We start from the raw sequence: 15,702 nt of genomic DNA, 5'->3' as shown, positions 1-15,702 counted from the left end.
TCCCCCAGCCTATTTTGCCAGAATTTTCATTCCCCCCCCCATGCCAAAAATGGAAGAATTGAAATTTTCAGCACAGTACTAACTAGAATGGGCTATATGGAATATATGTTGCCAATTTCGAAATGGTTACATTTGCTCCCTGGAGACTTCTGAACACAATTGGAAGTCCTGTGTTTTAACATTTAAAAAGTCCAAAAAGGCTTGGGACCAAAGTGCCTAATGGATTTCCTCCTCCCGCATAAACTCACCTGGACACTTAAGGTCTGCCTCCAAGTCTTCTCAATATTTGAAGTAAGGCAGGTACTGAATGCTAACTGGAGACAGGGCCTTTTTGGTTGTGGTGCCTCACCTCTGAAACTCCCTCCCCAGGGAGGCTGGCCTGGTACCATCTTTGTCTTCCTTACAGCGTCAGGTGTTAAGGAACATTTTATTTGCCTATGCCTTTTAAGTTGTTTGGTTTAGAATCTAAGATTGATGCTGGGATTTTATTGCTGATATATTGTGATTTTATTTTATTTTGTTTTGTTTTGTTTTATTTATTATTCTTTGTAAGCTGGTCTGAGAGCTTTGGCTGAGGAACAACTAAAAAATACTCTAAATCAGGGGTGGGGAATCTTCTTTGGCAAGAGGTCTCAGGTGAAGGACCGGGGGGGCGGGCGAGCATACCAGCAGTGGTTGGAGCCACCTCTGTTGCTGGCGGGCAACCCTAGCACACACTTGCCCACTCATTCCTCATTTATTCACGCATGCATGTGTGTGCCCACAGAGAGCCATAGCAACTCACTCTTTGCCACTGCTCCAGCAGCAAAGAGAGAGTTCCCCCTTCAAAAGGCTGTGGGTGCAGCTCTTGCTTTCTCATCGGGAGAAATGAGGAGTGCGTGTAGCTGGCTCCCTCAGGAGCTTTCAAACGAGGATCCATGTAGTGCCTGTTAAAGGACGGGCCTCAGTGGAGGCCTTTGTGGACCTGGTAGGGAGGCCTTGTGGGGTTAAACTGCCCTACAGGCCAGGGGTTACCTACCCTTGCTCTAAATGAATTTGAATGCATTCTGAAAAGGGTTTCTAAATTACTGAATCTGTGAGATACCTTTTCCTCCAGGCATTCCTCTGACAAAGTGGCCAAGTTAGAAAGCCAGGTGGAATCGTACAAAAAGAAGCTGGAAGATCTTGGGGATCTACGGAGGCAAGTGAAACTCTTGGAGGAGAAGAACACAATGTACATGCAAAACACTGTAAGCTTAGAAGAAGAGTTGAGGAAAGCCAATGCAGCCCGCAGTCAGCTGGAAACATACAAGAGACAGGTGAGGAGACAAGTGAGAGAAATTGCAGCTGCTGAACTGTTTGTCACTTGCAGGTCACTTGCACAGTCTCCATACCCAAACATATGGCCAGAAAATTCCTCTTTGATAGACCATTTAACTAACTATACATACAGTAAGATCAGTATTGGAAGGCCTGGCGTGCTATGGTCCATGGGGTCACGAAGAGTCGGACACGACTGAACGACTGAACAACAACAAGAGCAGTATAGTGTAATGGACAGAGAGCTTCCTTTGGGGGTGCTTAGGTTTAGGTTTCCACAGCCATAAAGCTCACTGGGTAACTTTAGGCTGTTAATGTGACTGGCCCAACTTGCCAGACAGTATAGTTTTGTGAATTAAATGGGAGAACCCCCGTATCTGCTGTTTTGAGTTCCTTAGATGAATGTTTGGTTAAAAAGATAAATACAGTGAAAGCATTGCAACACAACTACAAAACGATAATATAAATTAGTCCAAATACCGATGAACCTTGATAGAATAAATGGTTACATTATATTCTCTTCATAACCTCTGGATCATTATATGAAGCTGGTTTGACTCCATCGACAAGGAGTTAGAAAGTCAATTAAGAGTTCTTTTAACAGGCACTTTATTTCTTTAGAGATATATCTGTTACACAGTTCCTCTATAGCACAGAAGATGTGATGAATGCTGTAGTTGTGAATTACTTCAACCATTATTAACCATTTTTATTGTAAGTTGTTGTCTGTTAAGAGACAATGCCTTCTTGCATATCTCCATTAAACTGCCAGTTCTTATCAAGACTTTAATAATCAACCATGTTATTTAATGCCCTGTATCTTCCCCAAAGGCAGTATCCTGTAACAGAAAATGAATGAGGTAGATTTTTGTGACAAGTGTGTCTAGAATTTTCTTTAATGCGGAATTAAAAAGGGGCATGCAAAAAGCAGTTCAAATAAAGTGGGACCATATTCCAAAAAAGCTTCCAGTGTACAACATTTTTGATACACAGTTTTATCCTTCATTGCCAGATCAACCATCTGATTTTTTTCTCCATGTGTTTTGGGGAAACAGCACCTTCTCTTTCTTAGATGTCTGTGATAGGGCTGAACAAACATTGCAATTTATTTTTAAATGTCAGGTGTAAAAGTCTTAAGCCAGTAAGTTGAGGAGAACTGATGAGTGAATTGAGATGAAACTGCATATATGCAGCTTGTGTTTGGGGAACAGGTTGCAAGACTCCAGTATCAGGCTGCTATCTTGGATTACATCTTGGGATAATTCTGAAGGAGACAGTAGCTGGATACCGATTTCCTGTCTATTAATACCAGCTTCTCTATATCTGCTGGTACTACTACCAGTGAAACAACAGATTGAGTAGGAATTACATTTTATCTCAGCTTAGTAATTTAATGAAGTGGAAGATGGCTATATTGAGTGCTTACATGGTCATGGGGTGAAAATAAGCAATTGATTCTATTCCCTTATTAGCAAAGATATGTGGCCTTTTCTATGAAGTGAGTATTATTCTGAAACCCTTGGGCACCTATTATTATCATCACGATTCTATCATAATGTAGACAGTATAGTAGATGACTATTTAAGTTTTAATGTAGGTCTCCCAGATAGATGTACTGTCTGCATTTGGACATAACAATGACTCTAGGCAAGCTTCTGGCTTGTGCACTCCTCCTTCTGCTTCCACTTCAGACTAACCACAGCTGAGTGTTATGTCTGAATCCAGACAAACTGTGGTTGGTCTTTAATTGCTGTTAGTTTAAGCAAGCCAACTTTAAACCATTTATTTATTTATTTATTTATTTATTTATTTCATTTCTATACCACCCAATAGCCGAAGCTCTCTGGGCGGTTCACAAAAACTAAAACCAAACAACACACAATAAAACAATTTAAAATATATAGAACATTAAAACCACAATATAACAATACAACCACAATAAAACCTAGCAGCAGTACAGGAGTTTAAAATACAGATTTAAAACAGCAAAGATAAAAATTTAGAAAGCTAAAATGCCTGGGAAAATAAAAAGGTCTTCACCTGGCGCCAAAAAGAGTACAATGTAGGCGCCAGGCGAACCTCACTAGGGAGCTCATTCCAGAGCCGGGGTGCCACAACAGAAAAAGCCCTCCTCCTAGTAGCCACCCGCCTCACTTCCTTTGGCAGGGGCTCATGGAGAAGGGCCGCTGATGATGATCTTAAGGTCCGGGCAGGCACATATGGGAGGAGGCGATCCTTCAGGTAACCTGGCCCCAAGCCGATAAGGGCTTTGAATGTTAACACCAGCACTTTGAATCGGGCCCGGAAATGGACTGGCAGCCAGTGCAGCTGGAAAAGTACTGGCGTAATATGAGCTCGCAGGCCAGTCCCTGTTAACAATCTTGCTGCCCTATTTTGGACCAGCCGAAGTTTCCGGACCGTTTTCAAAGGCAGCCCCACGTATAACGCATTGCAGTAATCCAGACGAGAAGTTATCAGAGCGTGGATAACTGTAGCTAGGCTATCTCTGTCCAGATAAGGGCGTAGTTGGTATACCAGCCTAAGCTGATAAAAAGTGCTCCGTTCCACTGAGTTCACCTGTGCCTCAAGTGACAGTTCTGGATCCAAGAGCACCCCCAAACTACGAACCTGATCCTTTAGGGGGAGTGCAACCCCCTCCAGAACAGGTTGAATATCACCTAGCCGGGCAGACGAACCACCCACTAACAGTACCTCCGTCTTGTCTGGATTGAGTTTCAGTTTATTAGCCCTCATCCAGTCCATTACCATGCCCAGGCACTGGTTCAGAACAGCCACTGCCTCACCTGGTTTTGATGAGAAAGAGAGGTAGAGCTGGGTGTCATCCGCATATTGATGGCACCTCAACCCACACCTCCGGATAACCTCCCCCAGCGGTTTCATGTAGATGTTAAACAGCATGGGGGATAGAATAGAGCCCTGTGGAACCCCATGGCACAATTGCCATGGCACAGAGCAATAATCCCCCAGCACCACCTTCTGGAATCGGCCATCCAAGTAGGAGCGGAACCACTGTAGTGCAGTGCCTCCAACTCCCAACCCAGACAACCTATCCAGAAGGATACCATGGTCGATGGTATCGAAAGCCGCTGAGAGGTCCAGGAGAATCAAGAGGGTCGCACTCCCCCTGTCCCTCTCCCGGCAGAGGTCATCCCACAGGGCGACCAAGGCAGTTTCTGTTCCAAAACCAGGCCTGAAGCCCGATTGAAATGGATCTAGATAATCCGTTTCATTCAACAGTGCCTGGAGCTGTCCTACAACCACCCGCTCAAGCACCTTGCCCAGGAAGGGGATGTTGGCCACTGACCTATAATTGTTAATATCCTCTGGGTCCAGGTTAGGCTTTTTCAGGAGTGGTCTAATTACTGCCTCTTTTAAAGTGGCAGGCACCACTCCCTCTCTCAAGGAGGAATTTACAACCTCCTGGACCCAGCCGGACAACCCCTCTTTGTTTGATTTAATAAGCCATGAAGGGCAAGGGTCAAGCACACAAGTGGTCGATCGGACTTGGCCAAGCACCTTGTCCGCATCTTCAGGCCTCAGTAACTGAAACTCATCCAATAAAACTGGACCAGACGGTGCTCTGAACGCCTCTACCAATGGAACTGCATTAATGGTGGTGTCCAATTCATGACGAATCTGAGTGACTTTATCCTCAAAGTGCCGCGCAAACTCGTCACAGCGTGCTACCGAGGGTTCTACCGTCTCTCTCCCTGGCCCAGAATGTAACAGGCCGCGAACCACTCGGAAAAGCTCCGCCGGGCGACACTGAGAAGATGCAATGCTGGTGGAAAAGAACTGTCTCTTTGCCACCCTCACCACCACAGAGTAGGCTCGATAGTGGGCTCTTACCTGTGTTCGGTCAGACTCAGCACAAGTTTTCCTCCACCTGTGTTCTAGCCGTCTCCCCTCTTGCTTCATTGCCCTCAGCTCAGGTGTATACCAAGGAGCTGGCCGGGCTCTGCTCAGAGGGAGAGGGCGCTTGGGCGCGATCGTGTCAACCGCCCGAGTCATCTCTGCATTCCAAACCATGAGTTGTGAAGCTGGCTTATTTCATCTAACTATAGTTAAAATAAACCAGTTTACAGTTTGGACGTAACACTAAATTGTGGTTAACTGAAGTCAGAAGTGAAAGCTTCTGATAACGTTGTAGCTGTGCCAGAAGAATAGAGGGGAGTAGGGGGTAGTGAGCAAGCCGAAGGGTTATCTAGGCTAATTCTTTTAATGATAAAATTGTTTATCATTCTGTCCAAATGTGCCCATTGGCTCTACCAAGAGTAATACGTTTTGTTCTAATATTGGTGACTGGTGATCCATTCTTGCTCTTACAGGTAGTTGAACTCCAGAATAGATTGTCTGAAGAATCCAAGAAAGCAGACAAATTAGAATTTGAGTACAAGATGCTGAAAGAAAAAGTAGACAGTCTGCAAAAAGAAAAAGATGTACGTATGTAAATGTTGCTTTTCCATTCTTACTAGAAGCATCTTTATATCTTAAAAGTTGGTAACTGATGTCTTTTTAAAATTTAGGTTAAATGTCTTTATCCTATTATGCCTGTGTAATGTAATAAGTTGCCCAAATGCTTCTAAGAGTCTTTTTCTTAGCTTTGCTCTTCTTTACCTGCCTTCCATCTTTGTTATTCATTGACTTCCTCTCCCACTTGACGTTTCCAGGACACAGCTCTTTTTTTTTAGTGTGTCTTCTCTTACCTGTTTTAACTCAGTTTTGTGTAGTCCTTCATGTCCTGCTCTCCAGTCTCTTACCTGTAGTGCTCCTTCACTGTTTCATGTGTCAGTTCACATGTAATGTAAAATCCTGGTTTGCCCATGATCAAACCTTGATCAAACCATGCTCTTCTCTCACATGCTCCACTTAGTTATTTGCTGATTTGGGGGGCAGGGGATGGGGGTGGGGGGAAGCACAAGTTCAAATGTGGTGGCAAACTATGGTTTGCCACAAATAAAAAAGTATCTAATTAAGCAGAGCAGGCAGTGGGGAGGAGGAAGGGAGTATGTGAATGCAGCGCTCTAATTTCCAATGCCTGATTTTTCATCTTCTATGTGATCCCTTTTATTTGCTGTGTGACCCCTTTTATTTGCTGTGTGACATCTACTGGATGTTGTGTTCCCTCTCTCAAAGTTCACATTGTGAAAATTGAAATCTTCACCTATCCACCTTAATCCTTTCTTCTCCTGTGCTTTTCCATCACTATTTGTGACGCATTTGTCTTCCTTGTTTTCCAGCCCTCTCACCTAGGTATCACATTTAGCTCATCCCTCTGTTCCTTCTGACACACATTCAGGCAATCTCCTCAGTGCTGGCATTTTTTCCTGTTGTCTCGTTTTCCTATTAAAATATTAAAATTGCTTTTTCCCCTGCTCCTGATGTAGTATATAACATGATACAGAAGAGTACTTGCACAACCTCAGGCAGGAAAGCAATTGTTGCATTAACTGGAACAGGATTTATACAATGAGGGTGTTCTTGTCTGTGCACTGCATCAACATCTTGCTCCTAGTCCATACTCTCTTTTGAGGCTCACTTTTTGTTTGTGTCCTTTGCACTCCGCAAACATGTTTTTATTTTTTTCTGCTGGCTGTCTTTCTTCCCACTTCTGTGTGTCATGTTTTTGTACACTGCTACCGACTATCCAGTCCTTGACTCCCATATCCTTTTGAGGCACTTTTTTCCCCAGAAAAACTGTTCTTCGGCAGAGCCTTTACTTCATCCGCCCCACGTTGCCTTCTCCCCTTGGCTTGACTTGCCCTATATTTACTAGTACTATATCAAAGCCTGGTCTTGGTTCTCCCTTCACCTTTGTCTACTGCTACTTAGATAGAAACTCAGTTACTTTTAAACATGCTTCAGCATGCTTATTTTTTTTTTCCTGTTTTCACACTGATGCTCCTATCCCACCACCATGGTATAGGGGGACCTGACTGGGCCATTTCTCAACCTACATATCATTCACACTTTTAATATTTTGTTTTGATGTTAAAAATCAAAGTGTGAAAGAAATAGATACCAGGTTTCAGCAAAGTGACTGTCTACATTCCTATGTTCTTAGAGACAAGAAGTACATTATAGAACACTGGCCTATGGCTAAAAATGGCAGCCCCTTGTTAAGTGTTCCTCCCTTTCACTAGTGTGCTGTTTTTACCCTCTGTATTAACATACTTGATATGCATTTTCCTGCCTTGCTCTCCTTCACAGATTGACAGGAGGCAAGGAAATACCCATCACAATGATGGTAGGGCATAGCATTTTTTAATAGGATGATGATATTGACATTGACGTTGATGTATACTTAATATCCTCCACTCATGGAAAGTGTTTCCGATTTGAAGGGTTTCCCCCCTTCTTCCAGGACCATAGCCTATCCTTTTAAGACGCCCCCACCACACGTTGATGTGTAGCATTTTCAGGGGGCTGGAGGAGCGAGAGGGTTTCTGCCAACATAGTTGTGTGTGCCTAAACCTGATTTCAACCCATTGTGTTGAATAGTAATATTCAACTATTACTCAAAATAGTTATATTCAACTCTCTCCCATTTCTGTGTTACTGCATTGTTTCTATTATACCCTAAATCCAACAGGATAATAACCCCTTTGAATCTCAGAATCAATTATTTTCTGAAATGTTGCAAAAGCCCTGCTTATAACTGCTCCAGGATAAATTAAAGGAGTTGTTATGGAGGGAAGCCCAAGGAGGTTTTGCTGTTTTTGGTAGTAGCCCCACATCAGCATAAGATGCAGTTTAGACTCCAACCAATATAAAACAGGGTCAGGTTAGAAATCTTGAACTAGTGGGCAGTGTGTTCAAAAACATTCACTTACTTTTCCCCATATGTCACATAGAGTCTAGCGGAAGGATGTCTTAATATTCTTTCTATGTATTACGTGGGTATGCCCATTTTTAAGCTGCCAGTCATCCAGGCATTGGTCTAGGGCAAATACCTTGTTAATGCCTTACTACTCCAGTGCAGTTGATGCCACACTCCCCCACAAAAATGGGTTGGTTTTTTCAGTGCCTCACATTGCCTGTTTCCATTTTCCACATCTTTCTGGAATTGTTAATACAATTCTCCAGCTAGTAGAAGGAAGTGTATGATGGTTGCACTGGCATTTGCCCTCTGCTATTCAAAGCCTTGCATGATGCCAATGGGTTTGAGGTTCTAGAAGCCTGTGAAGTAGCTGTCTTATATCTCTTGCACAGTAAGCAGTTCAAGTGGCATCATGACTTCGTGAACTGACTTGTGGAATTAAGTCAGATATTTGTATTTTTCCCTTTATGTAGCGGTTAAGGACAGAGAGAGATTCCCTAAAAGAAACCATTGAAGAGATTCGATGTGTACAAGCACAAGAGGGGCAGCTTACTACTTCAGGTAAAGAAATTGAATGGAGAGGATGAGATTTTTCCTTAAAAACACCGTAGACTCAGAAGTATGGTATGCGAAAAACAGGCTCTGGTATTTCAAGAAATTGACAGGTACAGCTACCCAGGAGCAGATTTACTGTGCACCAGACCAATGTCTGGTCCTTGTTGTGCTTTATTTTTACCTGTATTGCTGTTTGCACCTTTTGGTTCGTATTGTTTGGAATAAATACATTAGTTAGTAGTATTGCTGAAAAAGGCTCATTTGTTTATGGTTTGGGATGGGATTCCTTACAGGACAACAAACATGCAGACTTCAGAAGTTATCAATAGATGTTATTCAGAGGATTTCATCCCAGGGAATAGAAGGAAGAAACCAAAGATCAACCATTCCTTAGAGGCATAGATATCGCATGATATCACAAAAATCACATGATATTGTTGTTTTTAGTTACACGTGGTTTGCTTCATGAGTCATAAGATGTGTAACAACAGTCTTTTGATCTATAGATCATAAAGTGTATAACATCTGTTCACCTGGGGCAGCCTTGCAACAGTCTGCACTGACTCAGTGATTTCAACTCAAAATTCCTTAGTTCATGATTCCTAGATTCTTATGAAGTAGCTGGTTTTTATTTGCATAAATTCAGCTATGGATTATGCTTGAATTAATGTTATATTGGCAACGTCAGCTTTATACTATATTATGACAAGCTGGTAGCATGGATCAATGTGTGACAAGTATATATTAACTACAACATTAGAGAAGTTGTAATATATGTAGAAATATATGTAAAGGAATTAATTTACTCTGCTCAGTTCTGGACATTTCCCAGTGTGACCTGGTAAACGTTAACAGTAAGGTAAATGACGGTGATATCTGAGCTTTTTGTTGTATGAATTTGCTGTTTCTTCATGTTCTGGTCCATGTCAAAATGTGTAAGTAAATGAGGCTTGTTTGCAACGTTTCCTGCAGGGTCATGGTAAATGAGGAGGAATTCTGGTCATTTAACATGGTTCAGCTTCAGACATTTTCTGAAATTTCCCTCTGATCTCCTAATAGCTTAGGAATTGCTAGTAAATGTCTACATTTATCCATTTTCTCACACATACAATAACTAGCCTGTAATTGTATTAGAGAATTCCTGAATGGTGAGTTAACTTCTACCAGTGGGTTATGGGCTGCTGGCAGTCTAGATATTGGGAAATATTGTGCCACACAACGGGTTTATGAACACTAGAGACTTCTAGTCAGGAATTTAAGCAAAACAAAATCCTGCAAAAGCTTGGATTATTTCCGTATACTTTATTTAGGGATATTTCATATAAGAGGATAATTGTTTGATATCTTTTTATTCAGTATTGTTTGCACTTTCAAAACAATAATGGTGTGCTCTAGCCAAACACAAACATTCCTAAATCTCATTGATCTGAGTAGGAGACTTGAGCAAGGACTTTCATTTCTAGCACTGAAATCAAAGAGGTTTTAAAGTGCTTAACTTTAGCTCAGTCATGCCCTGAATAACAGCCTTACACTGTCTAAACATTTTCTTTTTCTCTTTCATTCCTCAAAACAGGATTGTTGCCCCTGGGTGGTCAGGAATCCTCTGACAGTTTAGCAGCAGAAATTATTACCCCTGAAATCAAGTAAGTGTAAACATATAATCCTCTTTATGTGGCTATGCATTTAACCTTACATTTTATTAATGTTTCATTAGGAAAGTTAGCAGTTGTTATCAATCTCACCTTAGTTGCTTAGTTTGTAACTTTTTTTTTGTTTCTAACTTTTGGGAAAGTTATTTCCCAAATTGGGTTGATGTATTATGAATTTGCTATTACGTTTGGAATATGTTTGGATTTGTGTGCATCCCAGCAACTGTTTGAAATATTTGTAATTTTTTTAGCAAATATGAATCACTTCATACTCAATGTACTCCCACCCCACTTCAATAAAAAATAATAGTTTCAGCTTAGCATGCTATCGGAGATCTAATTTACCCTTATTAAAATGAATGCGAAACTGAAGCTACCAAATACCTAAGCTAATTGGAGTCCATGCTATCCCCAGCAACTTCTTAAAGTAGGGCATAGAATTAGCATTTTGCTTGTATTATAAATATCTGGTATTATACCACTTCAAGAGCACTCCAAATTTCAGCCTGTAATTTTTTCCTGTACATTCCTATGTGAACACCCCCCGCCCCCCCAATTACAAAGCACTACAGGGGTCCATTGGAGTCCAGGAGTAAACTCTGCCTTGGGATTTAATTCTGCTCCAAGTTTGCCTTCTCTTGACACAGGAGCCAACGTTGTCATAGTGCAAAATTGCAATACTGATTTCTTATTTATAATGTTATTTTCGGGAGAAAACCCCTATTAAGCTATTGGGGTATATTAGGCCCCTTCCTATTATTTATAGTGAAGCTACCAAATTTCATAATTAGTCAGGTTGTTGGTTGAAATTCATCAATTCATAATGCTCACCTTTGTAGCCAGCCTGGATCAATGTAATATGAATTCACTGTTACGTTTGGAATTGATTGTGAGCTTTGGAGCATGTGCAGTCTGCATCTAAATGACATCATTTCTGTGCATGTGCTGAATTGAGCTAACCCTTAAATGATCTGGTGCATCCACCACTGCCTCCTTCGTCACCACTGCAGCTCTAGCTCTGCAAAGAGGAGGACTCCGTGCATCCATCTTGCTTCCTCTATATACCAGCAGTTGGCAAGTAAACGTCACATGATATCACGCAGGCAGGCCACGTGAAAACAACCAATAAGGAAGGGGCACATAATGTAGTAATGCATCATATAATACTGCACTACACAATTCTACACTACAGCTTCCAAGATGCATTTCGATATTGTGTATGCGTGAAAACTTGTATATATGGAACGAGATCTCATGTTAAAGGAGAACTATCATCCGAATTTCATTAATTTCCAAGTAAATAGCAAATTCACTTGCGGTAAGTTCACCTAACACTGATTATTTTACTAAAAGCCCAGTATTTGACCTAAACGTTTGTGGGTTTCTGTTTTGCTTTATCTTCTGTTTCCTTCTCTGGGGTTCCTGATAGCCCAATGAGGATTGCCCAAGTGATGTTAACTTAATTTTTAAAAAAATTATGGGGTGCAGTGGAGCCCAGTACTTTTTGTGTTTGACTACGTTTTTGGAATGTGATACCAGTAAGATTTTTTTTTATGTTAAGCTGGAGTCTTTTTGAAATCAATCATGTTTATTTCCAGCACAGAGCTTATAGAGATCCATTGGTTCCCAATAGCAAGCTGATACTATAAAAATAAATGGTGTAGGAGGGTTACAATGCTGTTCATACTTCCTGTGATGGCAGTATGGACTGTTATTTCTAATGGCTCTTATTTTATTTCTCAAGGGAAAAACTCATCCGCCTTCAACATGAAAACAAGATGCTAAAGCTTAACCAAGAAGGGTCTGATAATGAAAAGATTGCCTTGTTGCAGAGCCTCTTGGATGATGCCAATCTCAGAAAGAATGAACTGGAGACAGAAAACAGGTAGGAATGGAATGTGTCCCTTCTAAATAAAGTATTTTGGGTAACTTTATAGTACATTTTAAATGTACTCATTCAACCTGTTGTCTCTCCATTCCCTGAAATACCACACTCTTTGTGCTTTTAATCTGGGACTCTAGGGAGTTACCATATTAAAATGGTAAGCTTTATCTTTGAAGATTGTTCAAAGCCTATCTCTTGAGCATGCTCTCCACTGCATTGCAGTGTAGGTCTGCAGAGGGTTGAATAGGAGTCAAAGCTTTTGCAGTCTGAGGCAGTGGAGTTCTGGAGAGATGCAAGTCCAGCAGAGTTTGAATGCTGTGCTGCAGCAGGGTGCCCCTTCATTTTCTCAGCCAGCAGAATGTTCATATACTATGTTAGTATTTCCTAGGTATTTCTGCAGTCATTTTGATTTGGAAGCAGCATGCAACATGTGGTATTCAGCCAGAGGTGGCAATCAGTATTGCTCTTGTAGCTGCCCTTCACTTCATCATTCTATAGCGTTTGCACGCTTGAAAATGCTACTGGGACATGCAGCTCAGAAAGGCCCTCTCCTCTGTTTCAAACCTGCATTTGGTTGGAATGAGGGAGAGGGCCTTTTCTGTTGCCATGCCCATACTTTGGAACTCCATGCCTAGAGAGGTGTGTCTTGCTACCTCCTTGTTGGTCTTCTGCAGCACTGTTAAGATGTTCCTGTTTAAGAAGGCTTTTGGCCTTTTATAGGCTCTTCTGTATTGCTTTACCTTGCCATAATTGACTCTGATCCGGTTTGGATGACATGCTGCAGCTCGTCGTGGGTTATGTAACCCTCGATGAGCTGTGGTGTCCATGGGTACCACTTTGTATATACACACATGCACCCTCCCAGGGGTTGTAATTTCGTGTGAACCTGGGAAGCGTGAGTTATGAGAGGGTTAAACATAACTCTAAAACAGACCATGACTTATGAGAGAGTTGTTTAACACTTGCATAACCCATGTTCGCCAGGGTCAAATGACACAACAATCCCCGAATGAGGGTTGCATATTCAAAATGGAGGCCTCATGCGCTGCAGCCACACTGTGGGTTAGACAACCCATGCTGGGCTGTCATGTTGTGCAAACAGCTCCTCTGTCTCTGCTATTTTTACTACTGCTATTTTTAACTCTTTTTGCTTGCTTGCTGTGTCTGTTTTTTTATTCTGTTAGCTGCCTGGCAATGCACACAAAAAAGCAGGCTATAAATATTTTTAATAAATTCAACTTTGTGCCACTTGTATTAATGCTGTCAAATTTAGGTGCACAATGAATTATCAATGTTTATACATTTGGCAGACTATGAAATACATAAAAATAAGCTTTTAGGAGAAGAATAAGATGAATTTTTCTGAAAAGTAAAACTTTGTTTCTTATTTCTAGGCTTGTAAATCAGAGACTGCTTGAAGTACAATCCCAGGTTGAAGAATTACAGAAATCTTTACAGGAACAAGGCTCAAAAGCTGAAGATGTAAGTGGAAATACACAAAAAATGCATGCAACCTGTTTACAACTATGCTAAATATTCTAAAGCCTGCTGGTCTAATGCCAGGTACATTAAATTTTCTGCCAAGTTTCACTACCTTTGTAAAATTGAAATGTGATTCCTTAGTTTCAATAATGTTTAGGGATGAGCCAAGCTTTTTTTCCCCATCCCCTAGTACAAGCTGGCTTTCCCAAAAGGAATGCTGAAGGGAAAGACATGAATAATGCAATCAGGTCTCCATCTCAAACGTGCCATGAGTGATATCCAAAGGACCAGATTTGCACCTGGGGTGTCAGGTGGCACACAGCTGCAGTCACCCCACAGGCTACCAGTTGTCAAGCTCAGTGTAGCTGCAGATCCACGCATGCCAAAATGAGTGCCTTCTGGACAGCTAATAGTTTATTTGATCCTTTGACATGCAAGGTATCTCTGCATTGTGTAGCATATCTCTATATTGTGCATATTCCTTTAAACACCTCTCCCTGCCACATTGGCTAACCTGGTAGGATTACCATAAGTCATGGGCTATGCATAGAAATTCCCACAGCAGCCACCAGAAAGAGGGCTCTGAGAACATCAATCCAATCCAACTGGCTGGAGGAAGAATTGGGGAGAGGATTCAGTTAAGACGGCCCCTTCCCCTCATAAAAAGGTGATTGGTAATGTTAGAGCAAATGAGGTTGGTCATCTGTTTGGTCTGTTCACTGTGCAGGATCACTATGAAAGCCAAAAGAGTAAAATGCCCTTTTTTTGACTTGGAAATTGTGTGGAAATCTTTTTGGACATATACATTGTACTACCAACCACTGTTGACTGCAGAATTCAAAGCCTACCATTTAATAATGTATGATGTAAATAAGAACTTGGATAAAAGGGGTTGCACTATGTTGATCTATATCATTGTTAGATTATCTGGATAGCAGCTCATGTAACTACTTTTGATCACTTTTCCATATAGCCTTATCAAAAACTCCTGGCCCATGCAGGAAACTGTGAAACTTTCATGGCATTTGCTTACAATGACAGCAATCATCCTCCTTTGAAATTCTAGGTTGTGTTTGTCTGTGTATGTGTGTGTGTTTTAAGGATGTCTTGTTTATAGCATTTGTTTTTAGTGAGAACACTCATATACTTGAAACACATTTGTGATAGATTTTCAGAGCTCTCTAGAGGATGAGACAGGACGAAGAAACTCTAGAAAGCACAGAAAAAGAAGAAAATGTGCATGCTTTGTGAGAATGCCTTGCTTTACATGTGTTCTCTTCAGAAAGATACTAAATAGTTTCTCCTGTTGGCTGCTGTTTGCTTCGTACTAATCTGTCACCTCTGTCTCTTGGGTTTCTGCTCAAGGCTATTGTGAGTATGGCTTCCTATTTACTTCACCTTGCTCTGAATCATTTGCAGCTCTGATTTTTCAAAAATGTTTTAAATTGATGAAGTTTTTGTTCTTATCCATGCTATGTTTTCCATGTGCTATCTCCTATTCATGTGTTGCTTACCAGAAGCTTGGGGACGCACATGTGCCAAATATTTTTGTTCATACTGTCATAGTGGCAATGTTTCGGGCAAGTTTGTTGCATGTTCCCCTAGAAGCAGATAAAGTAGCTTGCAAGGATTGCAAGCAAACACAATTTTAATTACTATGATTTTAATCTGTTAATGCTTTTACATTGGAGCCTTCTATTTTGATAAAGTTATTTGTGACAGCTGCCCCCCACATTAAAACTTTCATTCATTGGATAGTGTCACAGGCCATTCCTATGGTGCCAAAATTCATGACGTGGGCTTTCAACCCGTATTTATTTGCAAGTCGAGATGGCTTAATGTGTTAAAAAAATTCCTAAATAAATGCAGTTCTTTATAGGAATTGGCATGAAATCAATGTGCAGATAGCTGTGTATGACACAATCATACATGCAGGTTTTTCTCCCTGTGGGTTCACATTGTGCAAGAGGACAGTGGTGGTCCCTGTGTGT

General features: G+C 41.2%; 1 protein-coding gene across 3 annotated transcripts in view; it reads left to right on the top strand.

The window, feature by feature from the left end:
• HOOK3 (hook microtubule tethering protein 3) overlaps window positions 1-15,702 on the top strand; it is a 161,783-nt gene that overhangs the window by 131,394 nt on the left and 14,687 nt on the right. For all 3 annotated transcript variants that reach the window (XM_084834799.1, XM_084834798.1, XM_084834800.1), the window contains 6 exons: window positions 1,097-1,298; window positions 5,649-5,759; window positions 8,614-8,701; window positions 10,269-10,338; window positions 12,089-12,229; window positions 13,624-13,711. In XM_084834799.1, the coding sequence (XP_084690925.1) occupies window positions 1,097-1,298; window positions 5,649-5,759; window positions 8,614-8,701; window positions 10,269-10,338; window positions 12,089-12,229; window positions 13,624-13,711 (700 nt within the window). The remainder of the gene's footprint in view (window positions 1-1,096; window positions 1,299-5,648; window positions 5,760-8,613; window positions 8,702-10,268; window positions 10,339-12,088; window positions 12,230-13,623; window positions 13,712-15,702) is intronic.

The sequence above is a fragment of the Heloderma suspectum genome, chromosome 2, assembly GCF_057233095.1.
Source record: "Heloderma suspectum isolate Gila_16-S chromosome 2, 16-S_ref, whole genome shotgun sequence".
NCBI lineage: Eukaryota > Metazoa > Chordata > Lepidosauria > Squamata > Helodermatidae > Heloderma > Heloderma suspectum.
The sequence above is the reverse complement of the archived record's forward strand: the minus strand, read 5'-3'. Positions and strand labels throughout refer to the sequence as shown.